This window comes from Eulemur rufifrons, chromosome 3, assembly GCF_041146395.1.
Source record: "Eulemur rufifrons isolate Redbay chromosome 3, OSU_ERuf_1, whole genome shotgun sequence".
NCBI lineage: Eukaryota > Metazoa > Chordata > Mammalia > Primates > Lemuridae > Eulemur > Eulemur rufifrons.
The window spans coordinates 2,969,210-2,990,408 of NC_090985.1; the positions used below are offsets into that span (position 1 = coordinate 2,969,210).

The window sequence follows — 21,199 nt, forward strand, 5'->3', positions numbered from 1 at the left end:
ACTTTCCTCCGAGATTAGTTGTATTATTTGCTGTGAAACATTCCAAAATCCTATATTGCACCCACATTTTTGTTGTCTTAGCAAGATTAAACCAGGTTATGCCGATGGAAGTGAGTCAAATTGAAAACTACTAAAATTGGATGACTTTTCTCTGTTGAAATGAGGACTTTATCCTCCATCTGGCCACAGCAGAGATCATCAATTGCAAAATTACATCACCTCCTCTTCCTCCAGCCGCGGCCAGTTCTCTCTACATCTGACTCTTTGAAACCAAAGGGAAGTATAGACGAGAGCAGGGCACGAGCAGCTTCCCTTGAGGGAGGCTTGCTGACATGGTGGGCATTCTCCAGGGACTGAGGGTGCTGGCTGGGTGACTTCTCACTGCCTTAAGCTCCAGAAACCAATGAAGTTTCACAAAATTAACAAGAGTTCATTAACAGAAGACAGCTCAGGACATCAGCCTAGACTTGGTCCTTGCCCAAAGGACGGCCAGGTTTGGAAGTGTGACCAGCCTCCCTGGCCAGAGCTGACTCTCCGGAGGCAAACATCTGGTTCACACCAGGTCAGTCTTTCCCAGGAATTTGGAATTGCCACAAAAGAGCCGGAGCTGAGAATTCACATCAATCTGGGCCATTTCTTTTATGAGATGCATGTTGAAACCAAGCAAGCCAGTTCCCCCAGCAGAGAAGAATGAATTTGACAAGAAAGGAGGATAGATAGTAAACCATACATTTCAATAGCAGTAAGTAACTGGTGTTCCTCATTTTCTGATTCCTGGCTCCAGGACCTCAAGGCCTGCTTGTGCTTAAATTCCATCAAACACCTACACGTCCATCCAGTGAATCCCATTTGTCTTAGACTAATCTAAGTGGGTTTCTATTCTTCACATGTGATGATGCCTGATTAAGGCGGCCTTATGTCTGGATGATACTTTCTGGTTTACCAAGGATAATTACTGACATTCTCTTTTCACCACCACCCTTTGAACTAGGTAGAAAAGGATTACCATTACCCTCATTTTGTAAATGGAGAAAAATATGACCTAGAAAGTTTAGCCACTAGTCCAAAGACACACACTAGAATATGACAGAGTCAAAACTGATTCTCAGGCCGGGCGCGGTGGCTCACGCCTGTAATCCTAGCTCTCTGGGAGGCCGAGGTGGGCGGATCGTTTGAGCTCAGGAGTTCGAGACCAGCCTGAGCAAGAGCGAGACCCCGTCTCTACTAAAAATAGAAAGAAATTATATGGACAGCTAAAAATATATATAGAAAAAATTAGCGGGGCATGGTGGTGCATGCCTGTAGTCCCAGCTACTCGGGAGGCTGAAACAGGAGGATCGCTTGAGCCCAGGAGTTTGAGGTTGCTGTGAGCTAGGCTGACGCCACAGCACTCACTCTAGCCTGGGCAACAGAGTGAGACTCTGTCTCAAAAAAAAAAAAAAAAAAAAAAAAAAAACTGATTCTCAAAGTAACAAGCCCTCCATTATGTTACAGAATGCTGCTTTCCAGTAAGTTTGGGGGACAGGGGCCACTTGCATTAAATGCTTTCATTCTCTTCACATTCTTCAGCGTCAACACTGAGCCTGCCTAATCTGGCTCAGCGGGGTCCCGTGCCCTGGCTCAAGACAATCTAGGATTCTGTGTCTTAAAGAGTCCAACTGGCATTTAGGAAGCTGGAATGCCAAACATTCTTCTGGTTTCCTATCCCTGAGAAGAATTTTTTCATATCAATTAAGTTCAAGGCAACACTTATTTATTCAATATAGTTTATGGGCTTTGCCCTAGGTCACATGCTGTGAAGAACAGGAAGGAAAAATACAATCCACCGCTGTCACTCCGTGAGCTTGTTATCTTGTTGGAGATGTAGCATCTACATGCATGAAACGCATCGAAATAGCACGTTATTATTGGTATTTGTAGACTTATAGTAGGACTGCAGTGAAGGAAATAAAATTGTTATCAAAGATTAAATCATAAAATTGATTAGATGGTGTTAATAAGGAAAGAATAGATCCTATATCAGAAAGACTTGACTTGAACCAGATAGAGGTAGTTAACATTTCTACAGAAGAAGTGTCAATCAGGGTTGACAGCCAGCCTCTGACGCATAGAAAAGAAAGAGGAAGAGGAGGAGGAGAGGAAAAGAGAGAAGGAGGGAGGAGGAGGAGGAGGAAGAGGGAAAGGTGGGAGGAAGGTGACTACCACGGCCAGCAGAGGAGAACTAGCACCCATTCAGGAACCATCCTGGCAACAGGGGTCTCCTTTCCCTCCTATAACCATGGGGACATATATCTCACATGGACAACTTATGGAGAGGAGCCAAGACAGGGAGAGATTATCTAATAAACTAAGCATTTTTATGCAAGATGGACTATTACCTAACAGACAGTTTATATAATAGCACTGGAGCAAGCTTTAATTTGGATTAGACATTTAGTTAATTCTTCCTCCCACTCCATAACCAGTAAGTAAGGACTCGGAGAAATACCAACAGGTCATTAAATATGAAATGTCTGATTTCCTTAAGTACTAACTTTGACACTTCTTGTTTTTTTTTTTTTATTGTGAAGGTACATTTCATTCTTTCTTTTTTTTTTTTTTTTTTTTTTTTTTTTTTTTTTTTTTTTTTTTTTGAGACAGAGTCTCACTCTGTTGCCCAGGCTAGAGTGAGTGCCGTGGCGTCAGCCTAGCTCACAGCAACCTCAAACTCCTGGGCTCAAGCGATCCTCCTGCCTCAGCCTCCCGAGTAGCTGGGACTACAGGCATGCGCCACCATGTCCGGCTAATTTTTTCTATATATATTTTTGGCTGTCCATATAATTTCTTTCTATTTTTTAGTAGAGATGGGGTCTCGCTCTTGCTCAGGCTGGTCTCGAACTCCTGAGCTCAAACGATCCGCCCACCTCGGCCTCCCAGAGAGCTAGGATTACAGGCGTGAGCCACCGCGCCCGGCCCATTTCATTCTTTCAATTGCATATTTTGGCTTGTGATTATCTTTCAAATTTTTTTATTAGAGCAATTTTTGTGAAACCATGGCTAAGTCAAAAATTCGTGTTATTTTCAAATATGAGTTCCACCATGGAACCGATGCTGTGCAGACAGCCCAAAGTATTGACAGAGTGTTTGGGAAGGATGTGGCTAATGAATGCACAGTACGTTGATGGTTTAAGAAGTTCAGTTCTTGTGATTTTAATCTTGAAAATGAGCCACGTGGGCGACCTGAGACCAAGGTGGATAATGATGAGCTGAAACCTGTAGTGGAAGCGAATCCATCTCAACCTACCCATGAATTAGCAGCAAGGTTTGACATTACTATTCCAACAATACTAGACCATTTGAAACAAATCGGCAAGGTAAAGAAGCTGGATAGATGGGTTACACATGAATTAAATGAGCGATAGAAGAGAATTCATCTCGAAGCTTGTCTTTTTTTGCTGTCAAGACACAAAGGCGAACCATGAACCATTTCTATACCGTATTGTTACATGTGATAAAAAATGGATTCTTTTTGACAATTGCAAGCATTCAGCACAATGGTTGGATAAAGATGAAGTGCCAAAACAAAGTCCAAAACTGAATATTCTTTAAAAAAAGCTGATGGTGTCTGTTTGGTACAGGGCAGGTATTATCCACTACAACTTCATGAAACCTGGTCAGTCAATTACAGCCAGATGTCTACTGCAACCAGTTGGATGAAATGATGAGGATACTTGTGATTAAGCAGCTGAGATTGGTCACTAGAGACAGGCCAATCCTCTTGCAAGACAACGTTCAACCACATGTTGCACAAACAATGCTGCTCAAACTACAGAGGCTAGACTTGGAAACTCTCTGTCATCCACTGTATTCACCAGACCTTGCTCCAACTGACTACCACTTCTTCCAGGCACTGGACCACTTCTTGCAAGGAAAAATATTCAATTCTCAACAAGCTGTGGAAAACACTTTTCACGATTTCATTGTTACTCACTCGCCAGGCTTCTTTGCTGCTGGCATAAACAATCTACTGTTAAGATGGCAAAACTGTTGGCATGTGCCAGTAGTGCACCAGCTACTCGGGGGGCTGAGGCAAGAGGATTACTTGAGCACAGGAGTTTGAGGTTGCTGTAAGCTAGGCTGATGCCATGGCACTCTAGCCTGTGCAACGAAAAGAGATTGTCTCAAAAAAAAAAAAAAAAAAAAAGATGGCAAACCTGTGTCAATAGTTTAGGTGTATACTTTGATTAATTGTACTACTTCTTATTTGAAATATAATAAACTAAACTTTTGATTCAAAATCAGACATTTCATATTTAATGACCTAATCTGTCATAAGCAAATTTAAAAATTTTATTTTTATCTTCATATACAAGTTGAAGCATGAGTTAAATTTTGTGATTCTTTTATATAACAAATGATAAAATTTCTGGCATAAAAATAAATTATTGTAGGTGGTCTCTGTAAGCTAGAGTGAACAAATAAGGCGTTATGGAAAAGTGAAATTTCAGATGGCTTTAAAGGATGGTGCAATGCAAACAGGCCAAGACGATGGGAAACAACATGAGCAAAACAGCAGAACTAGGTTCAGTGTCTATTATATAAGGGACAGTGTACAGCCCCGTCCAACACGGGTAGAAGTTGGGAGTTGAATGAGAGAGAAGTCTTATCTGAAGATAAGAAGACCCATGAATGCAAGTGAGAAGAATTAAAAGAAGTGAGGATCCACAGAGGGGAGTGAGATAGAACAGGTGGCATTTTAGGAAGACTAGTGTGATTGCAGGATAGCCTGGAGGTCCGGGGACAGATGGGAGAGGAGGAGGTTCTTGCCCAGAGTAGGAGCAATGGCAACGGGAGGGAAGAAAAGAGCACCCCCAAGAGAAATGCTGAATGAACAACCGTCAGAAATCAGCCATTCTTAGAACCCACAGGAAGAAAGACACAAGGGCCACATCAAATGTGGCTTCTGGAAAGTCGTCTGGGAGCCCAGGGAGCTCCCTGTGCAGAGTTATCCAGGCTTCCTCTGTGCCCCTATAAAAATGTGTTCATGCTGCACAAACACTCTTATCAAATTGCAATATACTTATTTTAAAAATTATTTTCCCTTTGCCTGTTCTGGCATTGCCTTTAATCTTATAAACCCTGGTATAAAAACACATGATTAGTCAGTGAATTCAGGTCTATGTGACTTCTCTTGGAAATCCCCATTTGCTCTGATATACCCCTGATAAGGATAAATCTTTATCAAGGCCCCAGGGCCAGGCCCTGGCTGTAAGGATACGAGCTGAGTGCTGATCAGAGGATCATGTCTGAAGACAGCAGTCACCAGGGAGCCACAGCACTGCACACAGACATGTTCTGTTCCCTAATCTTTCAGACCCACAGCCCAGAGCTCTATCTCCCCTGGCAAAGTGAAGCCAGGGAGAGCCACTGCACCATAGCCTGATTTCTCAGGGAAGGCGGTGTGGTCCTCATGTCTGGGTTGCCCCTTACACTCCTGCCATTTGCACATGGTCTCCTGCTCGCCAGCATGGGATTCCTTCACCTAAGGGCTCGAGTGCCCCGAGCACATCCAGACTTTGCAACAAAAGAACATCTGATCTTTTCTTGAGTGCTGGAGCTGAGGAGGGCAAAATTCTGAAATGCAGCTGCCAGAGTTTATCCTCATTAACCCAGACCCTCCCTCATGCCGCGGCTTTACCCTGGGCCGCTGGAGTAGAATGAGTGATGGGCATGGAGGATTTCGTTTCTCTGCCTGCCCTCAGTTGCCTCTGTCTTTCAGTTCACTCCCTGCTATTTTCTGACCCTGGTCTCTTGCCCTCTGTGAATATTAAGAAGGTCTGTGCCACTGTTCCAGGCTGGAGTTTCTACAATAGTATCTAAAAGTATGTTTCTCTAATTTCATGAGCAACTCACTTGCTCATGTGTTGCCAAAAGCTACCATGCCTAGTTACTGCTGTCTGGAATGTGATTTCACTATCTCACAAAGCCTGAGACTTCTATACTCCTTTCTAAGAGGGAGGATGGTGTAGTAAAGTGGTTAAGCTCACGCTCTCTGGAGCCTGACTGGGGTTAAATTCAGCTCTGTGATCTTGGGCAGGTTACTTAAATCTCCTCCTTTATAAAAGTGGAGACAAAAATAATACCTACTTCATAGGGATGTTGTGAGGATTGCATTAGTTTATTCATGAAAAGGCACTTAGAACAATGCCTAGCATTCAGGAAGTATTTAATAAGTGTGAGCTATTCTTCTTATTATTTATTCTGGATAAGAGTTAGGAATTGGATACACATAGACCACATGACATGCCCACGGTCCCAAGAAAGAGAGTCTGAGCCTTCAGACACCCACATGGAGGAGGAGAAGTTTTAGCAATCTCCAGAATATAATCCAATGTTAGGTTTCTGGGGCTCACTGGTACTGCCTCTCCTTTTCCATACAGCAGACTTCCCCAGTACAAACTGAGTTTGGCCATTGATGGTGACATTTCTTGCATAGGACTAAAAGATCTTACAGCCCCATTAGATAGGGCTCTTAGTTCCTCAGAAGTATAGGTGCGGGCATCCTTGACTCAGGAAGCCAGTCTCCCTCAAAAGAGCTTCTCATCTTAGAATCACTAAAGGCAGCTTCCTCCAAAAGAGTGAACGACTAGCCCCATTTCCAGGGAAAAGGGGAGCCACTGACTATGGAACTAGAGTGTCTAGTCTTCAGTAAGGACATTGCACGGCAGTGAGAAACAACAGCAGGGATACACTGATCAGAACTCAGTTCTCTCTCCACTGGAGGTAGGTTACTGACTGGATCCCACTCCTGGTCTTGAGGCTACCTTGGGGGATGAAGAGGTGGAGATTTTGAATCCCCAATTAATAAATAAGAAAGCAGCTCAAGTAATTACACAAAAGAAAGATGTGGCCATATTCATACCCTGAGTTCATTGTGGTTATATTCACTTATGGCAGTTGACATCTTTGCAACATTTCTATGGTAATTCAGGAATTTACCTGTATAATCTCTTCTGTACAGGAACAGACTCTTACAGATCATCACTGATGCAGCCTGGGCTGCATTTATCCACCTCTGGTCATGCACAGCTGCAGACACTATGGTACATGGAGACAGATGAGTACTCCGAATGCTACCATTACCACAACTCTCCCTTGTGTCCTAAATAAGGAATTTTGTTGGAAATCCTGAGTTCGCAATGGCAAGCATAGCAACTGATGGTATATTCTTATGAAATGTCTCTCTAAGTACTCTCTAAGGATTCTAACTCTGAGAGCTAAAAAAGAGTAGTGTTTACATTGTCATACTCCACCTCCCCCAAGTGTATATTTCTCACTCGCCTAGAGGTGATAAAGATTTCTGCAGCATCCTCCCAGAAAGGCCATCAATCAGAGACCACAGGTAACCCTCAAGGCCCATGGACCATCAGAGGTATCATATCTTCACTCAAGTACACCAAAGTCCTAACCATTGCACCTAACGTGCACCAATTTTAGTCAATTACATTTTATCTCTATACTGTGTGGCATAATTTTTACTCCTAGTCCCCTCTAACACTTGTGTTGACAATAGGTATCTTTTTGGAATTAGCTAGAGTGATACACACTCAGAGAAATTCTAGAATGAAATCCCAAAATGTAACACCATAATCTGTGGTTTAAAATGAATTTCCTTAAATGGTTTTTCACAGAGTATTGACAAAGAAGATACTGTTTTGAAATTTGTTCTTGAATGACTGTAAGAAAATTGGCAGACGAATTTGCCTTACAAGCCTTTAGCCTTCCCATTGTGTTGGGCAGAATAATGTACTGCCTTGGCCCCCAATATGTCCACAGCCTAATCCCCAGAACTTGTGAATGTGTGACCTTACATGGCAAAAGGGACTTTGCACATATAACTAAAGTTAAGGACCTTGAGATGGAGAAATGATCTGGGATGACCCCTGTGGGAGAACACTGCCCAGCTGTGGTCACAGGAAGGTTTGACTATAGAAAAACGGTCAGAGGGATGCAGCGCTGATGGCTTTGAAGACTGGAGAAGGAGCCACGAGCCATGGCATATGGGTGGCCTCTGGAAGCTGGAGCAGACAAGGAACAGAGTTTCTCCTAGGTCTCCAGAATGAACACAGCCCTGTCAACATGTTAACTTTAGCCCAGGAGACTCGCTTCAGAAATTTGACCTCTCAAACTGTAAGATAATAAATTTGTGTTGTTTTAAGCCACTAAATTTGTAATAATTTGTTACAGCAGCAATGAAAACACTAATGCATCCATGAAAAAGACAGTCGATCTAAAAACTTCATGGATAAAACTCTCAGGTTGCTAATGCATCCAGCTTGTTTAAACCTCCCTGTTTAAAAGGAAGGTGGGACTATGTTTGCACCTAACTCTGTGCTCAGGTCACTCTCTCCGTCCTGCATGCCCTGTGTGGACTGCTAGCTCAGTTAATTCAGGACTCATACACAAGCGTGTCACTCAATTCCTCTGACTTTCTCCTGTCACAGGGGATGTGAAACCATTTGCTTAGTGCCTCCAGATTCCTCAGAGGACATAGTTGACACAAATCCAGTTACCTCTGGGCTAAACGATACTGGAGTTTGATTGCCCAATAAATAAGCATCCCTTTTTCCTACTCAAGTTTGGAACCAGTGGAGAGATAAATATAAAAATGTCAGCTTCGTCGTTGATAAAAAAGGACTGCACACGTGGCTCCCAGTCCACAGTCAAAAGGTCTTGCAAACACCACCTCATTTCTACTCGCCTAGTCTAGGACTCAGGGGGCTGCCCACCGAGGAAAAGTTTTGTCCGTAGATAAAAATCCTTACCTACCACTGTTGTCTCACACTGGCCCAGGACACAGAAGGAAGAAAGAGGGACAAAGCTTCAGTAAGTGAACTTTTAAAATAAATTAGTTACAGTCAATTGAGAAAAGTGGATTAAAAAAAACCAATTAAATCTCATTTAAATGAGATCCCCAGATTCTCAGAATTTCCTTTTAATTTCTGCCATTTTGATTTGGGTATATATATCACTAACAAGGGCAATTCATCTTTTCATTTTTAACAGCCATATAATAACTGTACATGTTTAGGGGGTACATTGTGATGTTTCAGCACATGCATACATGGTGTAATGATCATATCATGGTAATTAGTGTATCCATCACCTCAAACGTTTATCATTTCTTTGTAATGGAAACATTCAAAATTGCCTCTTCTGGTTAAATTGGGATCTATCAATACAATACCTTACTGTTTACTAGAGTCACCCTACTGTGCATTAGAACACCAAAAATTATTCTGCCTTTCTAGTTGCAATTTTGTACCCTTTGACCAACCTCTCAAATTCAACACCTCCCCTAACCCTCCCCAGTCTCTAGTAACCACTGTTCTATTGACAACTTCTAAGAGAACAACCTTTTTAGAATCCACATATGAATGAACTCATGTGGTATTTGTCATTTCGTTCCTGGCTTATTTCACTTAATAGCCTCCAGATTCATTCATGTTTTTGAAAATGACAGGATTTCATTATTTTTATGGCTGATTAGTATTTCATTGCATATATATAGCACATTTTCTTTATCCATTCATCCATTTTTGGGCACAGGTTGATTCCATACCTTGGCTATATTGTGAATAGTGCTGCAATAAACATGGGAGTATAGATGTCGCCTTGACACACTCCATTTCCTTTGGATATATACCCAGTAGTGAGGTTGCTGGATCATAGGGTAAATCTATTTCTAATATTTTGAGGAACTTCCATGATGTTTTCCATAATGACTGTATTAATTCACATTCCCACCAACAGTGTGTAAGTGTTCCCTTTTCTCCACACCTTCACCATACCTTCATGAATAGATTATTGCCCTCTCTTAGGGTGAGTTCTGACTCTATTAGTTCCAATGAAAGCTGATTGTTAAAAAGAGCCTAGCACCTCCCTGTGTCTCTCTGGTCATGTGATCTCTACACATGCCAAGTCCCTTTGTCTTGTGCCATGAGAGGAAGCAGTTTGAGGTTCTCACCAGATGCAGATGCCCAATATGGAACTTCCTGGTTATCAGAAGTATGAGCCAAATAAACCTTTTTTCTTTATAAATTGCCCAGTCTCAAGCATTCCTCTGTAGCAACACAAAACGGACTGAGATAGGCTATGTATTAATACCTTCTATACCTAATTTGCTGAGAGGGAACATTGAATTTTGTCAAATGCTTTTTCTGCATCAATTGAAATAATTGTATGCTTTTTGTTCTTCTTTCTATTAATGTGATGTATCACATTTATTGATTTGCATATGTTAGACAATCCTTGCATTCCTGATAGGTAAAAATCTCCTCTTGCTATTTTGTTAATTGTTTCATGGTTGTTTTGTAGAACCTCTGTTCTTTTCTTTCTTCCTCTCTTGTTGTTTACCTTTGTGGTTTGGTGGTCTTCTGTGGTGCTAAGCTTTGATTCCTTTCTCTTTCGTGTATCTGTTGTAATTTCTTTCTTTGTGATTATCATGAGCCTAATATACAGCATCTTATAGTTATAATAGACAATTTTAAGCTGATAACAACTTAACTTTGGTTGCATAAAAATATTCTAGACCTTTGCTCTCCCTCAACAATTTATATATATTTTTTCCCTTAATTTACATCTTATATATTATGTGTTCCTTAATAGGTAATTGTAGCTATAGTGATTTTTTACCACTTTGGCTATTAACCTTCATACTAGAGATTTGAAATATTTATATAATACCATTACAATACTGGAGTATTCTGAGTTTGATTATGAGTTTACCTCTACTAGTAAGTTTTATACTTTCACATGTTTTCATGATAGCAATTATCATTCTTTTGCTTCCAGTCTTGTAAGGTTGGTCTAGTAGTACTGAATTCCCTCAGCTTTTCTTTGTCTGAGAAAAACTTTGTTTTTCCTTCATTTCTGAAGAATAGCTTTGGTGGGTATGTTATTCTTGGCTAACAATTTTTTTTCTTTTAGCACTATGAATATATCATCCAATTCTCTCCCTACCTGCACAGTTTCTACTGAGAAATCTGCTGATAGTCTAATGTAGATTCCCTTATATGTAACTTGACATTTTTTCTCTTGCTGCTTTTAAAATTCTCTCTGTCTTTGGCTTCTGAAAGTTTGCTTATAATGTGCTTTGGAGAGGACCTTTCTGAATTGAATCTGTTTGGAAAACTTTGAGCTTTCTATATTTAGACATTTATAGCTCTCTCAACAGTTTGGAAGTTTTCAGCTATTATGTACTTAAATAGGTTTTCTGTGCCCTTCTTCATCTCTTCTCTTTTTTGGTAATCTAGCAATGTGAATATTGGTTCACTTAACAGTGTCCCATGGGTCCTATAGGCTTTCTTTGTTCTTTTTAATTCTTATTTATTTTTTCCCTCTGACACGGTTATTTCAAAAGATATGTGTTCAAGTTCAGAAATTCTTTCTTCTGCTTGATCTGTTGTTGAAGCTCTTAATTGCATTTTTACATCATTCTTTAAATTATTCAGCTCCAAGATTTGTTTGACATTTTTATGACATCTATCTCTTTATTGTATTTCTCATTCAGATCATAAATTCTTTTCCTTATTTCACTCAATTTTTTACATGTACATTCTTGTATCTCCCTGAGTTTCTTTAAGATCATTATTTTGATTTCCTTTTCAGACATTTTGTAAATTTCCTTTTCTTGTGTTCCTTTAAAGGTGTCATGTTTTCTTGCTTTCTCATGTGTACCTATGTTGATACCTGCATATCTGGTGGATCAGTCATCTTCCATCTTTCAGCAGCTTTTGTAGGGAAGGACTTTTTCCTGTAGATGAGTCTTAGTGTGGCAGTTGGGTAGTGTGCATTGACTTTGGTTCTGGGTGGTTACAGTAGTGTAGACTCCATGCAGTTTCTTCAGCTATAATCCATGTCAGTGATATGTGCAAATGCCTCAGTGGCCTAGGCTTCAGAAGTTTGTGGCAGTGGTGGTACAGCTTTTCTGGGAGAGTGGTCACTGGACTGATTCTCAGACTGGGGGTACATGTGTAAGGTGGGTCGCCACCATGGGCCTGGATTCCCTGCTGTGCAGGACCACCTGTTCCTTGGAGGGCAGGGTGCTGCATGAGCTTGGGTGCCAGAATCATGGCTGTTACACTGGACCTAGGCTACAAGTGGTTGGGGTTGTGGTGCGGCAGCCATCTGTGCGAGCATGGTAGAATGACAGCAGAGGCTTATGGATGGAGAGATGCAATGGTTACTGGCTCCCAGAGTAGAGAGCATTCTAGCAGAAGCTCCAGTTTCAAGATGGTGCCATGCTATAACAGCTTGGATAGTGGCAGGTGGGAGCGCACAACATGGGCTTCTACTCTAGAGCAATGCAGATGTGGGACTCCAGGCAGCTCCCCAAACTGGGCTCAAGGCCTGTGAGGACTGCAGCACTCTTCTGTAGCAAGGGCTGCAGGTGTCTGTGGTGGTAATGGAGGCTGTTGGGGGCTGTTGGGGGTCTCCTGCTTACCTTTTCCTTACAAAGGGATGTCCCTCCTGGCTCTGAGCTGATCCTTGAAGGGGAGATGGTGTGGCAGAGGCACAGTGCTTTGCTTCCCTCTCTGTGCTGCCATCCTGAGTTTCTGTGCTGCCACTCCCTTGCTGTACTCCAGTGCTTTCCTTCAGTCACTCTAGTCAAATTGTAGTTACTTACTTGTTGTTTTGGTCCTGTTTTGTGGGCACCTCTAGTTAGCCATCTTGCTGACATCCAGGAAATGTTTTGAGTGGAAAATACAATTTCTTTCTTTCTAATGTTTATTTTGCATTTTCAAATGTGTAAAGCAAAATATTTGAATTTGGGTTTTTAGTGTTGACTGATGTAGAATCAGAGTAAGGTTTTATAAATCCTTCTTTCTGTGTGATTTTTCTGATGAGTCACCTGTAGAATTCCTTGACACATTTTGCAGTAGGTGTGATGTGTGGTTTTGAGTGGTAGAAATAGCACTCAACCAGTTCATGTCTGCACTCTTCCTATGTGACCGTCGAAAAATAAATTTACCTCTCTCAGCCTCAGTCCCCTCATTTGCAAAAGAGAAATAACCACACCACATCAACTTGGAGACAGTGTGAAGGTCAGGTGAGATGCTGGACAAATTGGATTTTAAACTGTGAAGGAGTTTGCAGGCATTAGGTACTGCTTCTGTGAATTCAGAAATTATGAAATACTTACCAAATTAGATCATAAATGTGAAATGGCCTAAAAAGGTAGTATAAATGGAAGGTATTAGATATATAAAACTTGTTGTCAATTAAAGAAGTATTCAAATTTTCCACAAAGGGTATGAGGAGACCATTAGTTTTACAATACACATTATATGTAATACTATAAACTTAAAACTTGAATACATTGTATTGAACTATATATTTTTATTATAAGACTTACATGATTGCTGCATGTCTTATAGCGAATATTCTGCCCTTCACAATTCCTAAAGGAAGAAAGAAAGAAGAAAGGAAAAAGAAAATAATGATTTCATAGAAGAGGTAAGCATTAAAAAAAAAGAAAAAGCAAACACAAGGCACTGGTTCCCCATAAAACTTTTACTAGTGCATATTACCTCAAAGATTCAAAGTTTAAATTCTAAGAACTAACTTTCATGCATCAGGGAGCCAAAAAGTCTCATGGAAGTGACTCATTAACTAGAGAGTGAATTCTTTAGTTGATTAATGTAATAACATTAGTCACATGCAATTCTTACCCCAGGGTCCATATAACCAATGAAATTAATGTATAATGTGTATGTATATAATGTTTGCACATGTATATTTTTTTATGTGAGGAAGAAGGAAAAATTACAGGCAGAAGCATTTGTGTAGCATGTCTCCATTAAGGAATTTTTCTTCCCAACTTACTGAAGCAACCCAAGTTAGCTGGGCACTCATAGTACTCCTTCTCTCACTAGTACAACTGTCTATGTTAGAAATCTGCTTGAGGCTATGCTTTTATTTTATTTCAATCATTGACTTTACCAAATAAATGGATGCTATGATATAGTGCTGGGGCAGCTTTCTTGGGATGCCAGTACTGATAGGTTTGAGAATTCTCCAGGGATGACCACCACATAACTTGTCCTCCCTCCAGCCACTAGCTCTGGGACCCTGCCACTCACTTTATAGGCAGATTTTTCCTTGGGAGGGAAGTCAGCATTCCATTCAGCAAGTACTTTCCTCAGTCCATTGCTTGCTGCTCTAGATTTTATACAAACTTGGTAAAGATATCTGATTGATTCATGGCAACTTTCCCAACTTTTCAATGAAGTTACATATTTTTCCCTTTATGTTTTCCTTGTCAATTCTATGGCAAATGTGGAGCAAGGAAAGCTAAACACAGGCTTATATCATCATCTGGAATTAAAAGTCAAAAGATACTATCTCAATTGTTTTAAAAATATTTATTCCTGTGAGAATAGAAAAATTTTTAAAGTGGATCTTAGAAGATTATGTTTTGCTAGTATGGTTTAAATATGAGCCTATGTGAAATGATTTATATAGTCAACCATTTAAAACTCATTGCATATACTTTCTGATTATTCTGTTTTTGTTGATAACAAAAGGAATAAGTGAAAACCAGTAATGCACCAAGAAGTACAGAGGTAGAAAATTAGTCGTCCAAAATTCCCGTCACCAAGAATTTTACTCTCTTTGCATTTCATCTTCCAGTGTTTCTGTCATGATTTATTTACAGAGTAGAAACTCATACTGTTAACTCATATTTACATTTCTTTTAATCTAATATGATAAGAATTTTCCCATTTCATCGATAATTCTTTGGAGAATTTGTTTTAATGCTTACACAATAGTCCATTATACAGACATCATTTTTTGTAGTTTAGAATTGAAAATTGTTTAAATTGTGGCAAAATATACATAATATAAAATATACCATACTAACCATTTTTAAGTGTACAGTTAGGTATTTGTTAAGTACATTCACATTGCTGGCAGACATTACCTTTTGTGGATATGTTGCTTCTTTTTTTCCCTACTTTTAAATTTTAGATACAGTAAAAGTCACTTTGGGGGGTATACAATTTTATGAGTTTTGACAAACGCATACAGTTGTGTAATCACTCCCACAGTCAGTGCTTGGAACAGTTCCACCACTCCCCAAAATGCCCTCCTATTGCCCCTTTGCAGACAACCTCTCCCCACCCTCAGCTCCTGGCGACCATAGATTTGTTTTCTGACCTTATATTAATAATTTTGCCTTTTCCAAAATGTCATATAAATTGAATCACACCATATGTAGTCTTTTGAGACTCTTTTTAGCATATTTGAAATTCATTCTTCTTGTTGCATGTATCAGTAGTTTACTCCTTTTTCACTGCTGAGTAGTATTCTACTATATGTATGTACCAGTTTGTTTATTCATTCACCAGCTAGATATTTGAGTTGTTTTCAGTTTTTGGCAATTATGAAAAAAATCATAAACATTCACATACAGGTTTTGTGTTAACTTTTTCATTTCTCTTGGGTTAATACCTAGAAGTGGGATTGCTGACTCTGCTTCTTTTTATGTAATATAAAAATTATTTGCTAAACATCTTTATGTTTTCATTTTTGTTTATACTTAGAATATATATCCAGAAGTGGATAACAAATCCTAGTCCTTTTATAATATGAATTTTTCATGTATGGGTTTTAACTCTTGGCTGGATAAGCATTATTTCATTGGTTGGATATACGGCTGGCATATTACTGAGCCTTTGTATGTCACACAGGAGAGGCAGCGCAGATAGAGATGGCATCACTCTTTACATGACCCTTTTTCCTCAAAACTGTAGATACACTTTGCTGACCTCTGACATTTAGACTTGCAAAATAGAAGTCTGCTTTTTATTCTTGTGTTCATGTGCTTTATTTTTCTGCCTGGAAGTTTACAGTTGTTTTGTTTTGTCAGTACTTGAAATAAAAGTTAAGTTACAGTCAGGATGTAACTAGTTGTGTGCTTCTTTTCATCAATTTGTACTGAAGATGATGAGCCCTTTTGAACGGAATATTCATGGTTTTTGTTTGCAGTGGTACTGGTTATCCTCAGACTATGATTTCTGATTATTGCTCTTGTTACAGAAATGCCTGTAATTCTGAATCTGGAGCTCCCTATCGCTACACCTATTATTTCTTTATTGATATATTCATGATTTTTTCTTATATAAATCTCATTTCTTTGACCTTCTTTTGTGTTTCTAAGAAATTTCCTACAGAGATTTCTTCACATAACTGATTTTATTTTACTGTAGTGATTCTTTTCATTTTATTTTGGCTGGTACACTTTTTTTTTTTCATTTTAACAATAAATTTTTATTTGGAGGCAGCAGGAAAAGCATAGGTGACAACTAGTTCTTTAATTATAGTTCTTTATCATAAACAAACCCCATAAACCCATAAACAAACCCATAAACAAATCTTGAATAACATTTTTTTTTTCTTTAAGAATGCAATAGGAGAAAATAAGCCACTGAAACTGTTAAGCTATTGGAAGTTTGGGCTTTCTTTTCCAAACTTCAGTTTCTCATCTGTAAGACAGAGATAAATGCCTACCTCCCAGAGTTGTTATAAGATAGCTACGTGTACCTGCTTAGCCCAGTGCCTGGAACACACAAAAAATAACCCAGAAATTAGAGATGTGGTCTAGTCTAGCGATTAGTCATGTAGCATTGCTTGGATGTGAAACCTAGCCCTACTTGCTACCTATTAGTTGAATATCTTTATGCAACTTACTTGACGTCTCTATATCTCAGCTTTCTTTTCTGTAAAATACATTGAATAGTAGCACCTATCTGATGGACCTATCGTGAGGAAAAATGAGTTTGTAAATGTAAAGTTTGTAACAGAGTTCGTACCCCATTTTAAAGGCTAAAAATGTTAGCTATTAGTAAATGATCACTGTTATTAAATCTAGATGTTTTATTTTTTTATTTTTTATTTTTTTATTTTAGCTCATTATGGGGGTACAAAAGTTCAGGTTATATATATTGCCCATGCCCCTCCGATCCCCCCCGAGTCTGAGCTTCAAGCGTGTCCATTCCCTAGACAGTGCTCATCGCACTCATCACGTAGATATGCACCCATCGCCTCCCCCAATTCCCGCCAGTCAGAACTTCAAGCGTGTCCATTCCCCAGATAGTGTGCATCACACTCATTAGGTAGGTATACACCCATCCCCTCCCTCCCATTCCCCCCAGTCAGAACTTCAAGTGTGACCATTCCCCAGACAGTGCGCATCGCACTCATCAAGTAGGTATACACCCATTCCCGCCCCGAGGCAGGGTCTTGCTCTGTCGCCCTGGGTAGAGTGCAGTGGCATCATTGTAGCTCACTGCAACCTCAAACTCCTGGGCTCAAGCGATCCTCCTGCCTCAGCTTCCTGAGTAGCTGTACTACAGGTGCACACCACCATGCCCCACTAATTTTTCTAGCTTTGGTAGAGACAGAGGCTCACTCTTGGTCTCGAACTCTTGAGCTCAAGTGATCCTCCCAGAGTGCTAGGATTATAGGTGGGAGCCATCACACCCAGCCCACTGGTACACTTTTTAATATCAATACTTATTTTCACTCTTAATTACATGCAGTCCTTCTCAAACTCACCCTCCTCCATTTACATTTCATACCATCTTCACCTTACACTTCCTGTTCCAATTGCAACATGTACCCTGGTCTCCTCACATCTTGTGTTTTCTGGGAGGTGTCATCCCTAATTGTATTTAGATGGCTTTGGGAGAAAGAAATTTTGGAGAGAAAAGAACAGCATTATAGCTACCTCCAAAAGCAGTAGTTAAATTGTATACAATTATCTCCTCCTTCTCAATTTGTGATTTACAGCATCTTCCCAGATTATCACTATGGGCTGACCATTTCTTAATATTTTGTAACATTGTATTTCCATTTTTTGATTTGTCATAGGTATAGTACTCTGAAATTTATTAAAATCTTGGTGAGACTACATAAAATTTTAAACATTCAAGAAGCACCAAACTGGGAGGCTGGCAGGAAAACCGTATTGGGTGAAGTCTTTCTCTTGGTCAAAGGGAACTGATTCCATTCTACTGGGAAGCAACAGCTATGCCTGTGGACAAGGTCATTCACTTACATGACTTATTTCATTTTGCTTTTTATGTGTGGATAAAAGAAAATAAATAATAGGAAAAGTGAAAGGGTAATTGAAATTACTCTGCTTATTTTGGGAAAGCCCCAATTGAGGAAAGCTGCTAATAGATTAAGCTTTTTGTACCATACTGATTTATAGCCCTAAAAGGCTTTAGAGTCTAATTTCAAAGAGGCAGGCAAATTAGACAGACACAGTGTAAAAAAGTATTAGAATTGACAGAAATACTGGAACACAAAAACTGATAAAACTTACCAAGAATATTTTCTTTAAAAATGTTTTAGAATTTTCAAAAATAATTTTCATAGCATTTTTAGTAATGGTTTAATTTTAGCCATTTAAATAAAAAAAAATTTCTGTAAAAATAAATTTAAAACTAAAAGGTAAGAAAAGAATATATTAGTCAAAGGTATCTTATTGCAGTGTCTCTGGCCCACATTATAGAATGGTCTACACCCCACTGCCACTCTTTGTGTCCTCATTGCAACCTGAGTGTCCAGGAGTCACTGACTTGCATTTTGAGTGCTGAGCCTGAAAATCTAAGCCCCAAAGGTAAGAGTATCTCCACTACAAGCCCCACTACAATAGCAGCAAAGTGATACAGAGAAGAGGGCATTTTATTTCATGAATTCTCAACTCAAAACGTAACACACCATTTTGCACCCATTCCTCCCTTCAACATCTTTCAGTGAACCCACTAATGTACTAGGATGTGGATATGAAGATGCAGAGAGATTTTCTCAATTTCCTTTGTAAATCAGTAGCAAAGGTTCTTTTTAACCTAACCACCTCAATGCTCTTTTTAACATTCTATTTCACTTTGCCCTGTCTAACACACAGTAAGCCCACTCACTGGCCTTCATGGATATGACACACTTTGGTTACGATTTAGTATGAAAATGAATGACTATTTCATGAAACAGGCATAAAATGAAATGTAAGCTATTTTAAAGTTCAGGACATTGGAATCCTAATTCTCCAAGCAGGAACCTGCCAGCTTACTCTGGAAATAATTCCTTTGGCCCAACGCATCTGAACTGCAGAAATATTACTTACCAGTTTTTAATTTCATTCTAATTAGTATATGCAAAAGCTAATGGTTATCAGGAGTATATGAAAATTCAAGAACATCATTTCACAATTATATATTTTCTATCCATTACAACATTCATAACACCCTGAAATTAAAGATTTTTGAAGTCATAAATTTATGAATATATAAAAAACATATGTTGATTCCACATAAGGATATATTAAAACATTAATAAAATTTCCCTGGAGTTTATAGTACCATAATTTATTATATTCACTTGATGATATATTGATTCAAATACTAGGGTCATAAAGACTGAGAAGTATGTATTTTGAAGCATAAAAATATATTAATTTTGAAAATAGTAGTTAACTTAAACCCGTGTTTCCTATGGTTGGCACTTAACTAGAATATCAAGTTACAAATTTCTGCAAGAGAAAGAAACATTCAGGCTGGTGTACGGTTTGCAGCACAAAAGAACTGAGTATTTAAAGTAATCGAATTCAGAAATAACTTTATCCACAGAGAAATAAATGAGTAAAATAGCTACATTTTTCCCTTTCCTTAAATAATGAATTTAAAGGAGCACAATGATAAAAAAAAAAGAAGTCACTGAAATGCTTTCTAAAGCTTTGGGATGGCTTTTAGTTTGGTTTTATATGTAATCACCTCCATATTCCTCTTCCAAGAAAAACTGACCACAAGCATTCAATATTTATGAAGACTTAATAATTCTCTAAGGCTGTTCAAGGATAAGGAGATTTGATCAGCTTTCCAAGGGAAGTCGATTTCCTTCTTAAAAATCTCAGAGTACTTCTAAAAATGACAGTGAAAGTTCTTAATATGGAATTGTGTCAGGAACGATCAAGGTTTGTGGCTGCCTAAACGGTGGGGAGCGGGAATGAGTGAATTATTAAAGAATCTACTACTCTTCTTTAGAATTAATCTAACTTCATTTTTATGCAAAAAATGATGTTACTGTCCCTATTTCTTAGACGTGAAACAAGTGGCTGTGCCCCAGGCCTGCCTCCACGCCAGGAACCAAGCTGGGAAAGGACAGGCACTGCCACATGCTGATCTCACTGTAAACACCTCAGAACATATCATTCGCTCACTTAATACAGGGTGTTTCCTACTCTCAGATATTTGTTCAAATTTAGATGAGGTCAGGGAGCTGGCAAATTTGGAGATCCTCCAGCCTAAAAGCAAATTTTGGAATATAGACTAAGATTTGTGCATAAGTAGACTAAAGAAAACTATGTAAGTCCTAAGAAATGAAAAAAATTAAGCAGGTACTAGTTCAGAAACAGGAACAGTAACTGAGTAAACAGCACCATATTGTACATAACCTTCTGCAGCTTGAGTTTTTTCTTTATCTGAACACTGTTTCTGAGAATATCCACGTAGACTGATGTCACTCTAATTCATTTGTGTTTATAGATCTGTAGTAATCCAATTTGTAAATGTACCGCAATTTATTTCTCCATTATTTTTACTCTTCTTTGGTCAATTTTCCCAAACGCTGATAACGATTTAGGTTGGTTCCAAATTTTAAAACCATACCCACAGTTATGCAATAAGCAATCTTATAATGTCACTTCTGGCACATTTGCACACATTTCTCTGGAATATATACCTAAGTGGGGTTGTTCTATTGTGGGCATTTGTAGTTTCACTGTTCCTAAATATTGGCAAATTGATCTCTAAAGTGGACTTACCGATTATCACCCTCACTACTAGGGCAAGAAAGTTCTCAGTTTTACATCTATGTCAATATTTGGCATTTTTAAACTTTTAAATTTTTTTCCAGTCTCAATTCATATTCTTTGCATTTTTTGTTAGTGAAGCTAATATTTTCACTTGTTTCTGACTATGCAGGCTTCCCTTCTGTGAATTTCCTGTTCATACTCTTTGCTCATTTTTCTACTAGATTCTTTTTCCTCTTACTTTACTGGTATTTGGGAGTTAATTAAATATTTCAAATACTAGTCGTTTATTGGTTATATTCATTGTCAAGATTTTCTGCCACTCTATGGCATGCCTTTTCT

At 38.9% G+C, this 21,199-nt stretch overlaps 1 protein-coding gene across 1 annotated transcript in view; it reads right to left on the bottom strand.

Moving 5' to 3' along the window:
• The window catches only part of ADAMTSL3 (ADAMTS like 3), a 277,061-nt gene that overhangs the window by 158,351 nt on the left and 97,511 nt on the right, over window positions 1-21,199 (bottom strand). The window contains exon 4 of the mRNA XM_069465643.1: window positions 13,397-13,442. Within this exon, the coding sequence (XP_069321744.1) occupies window positions 13,397-13,442 (46 nt within the window). The remainder of the gene's footprint in view (window positions 1-13,396; window positions 13,443-21,199) is intronic.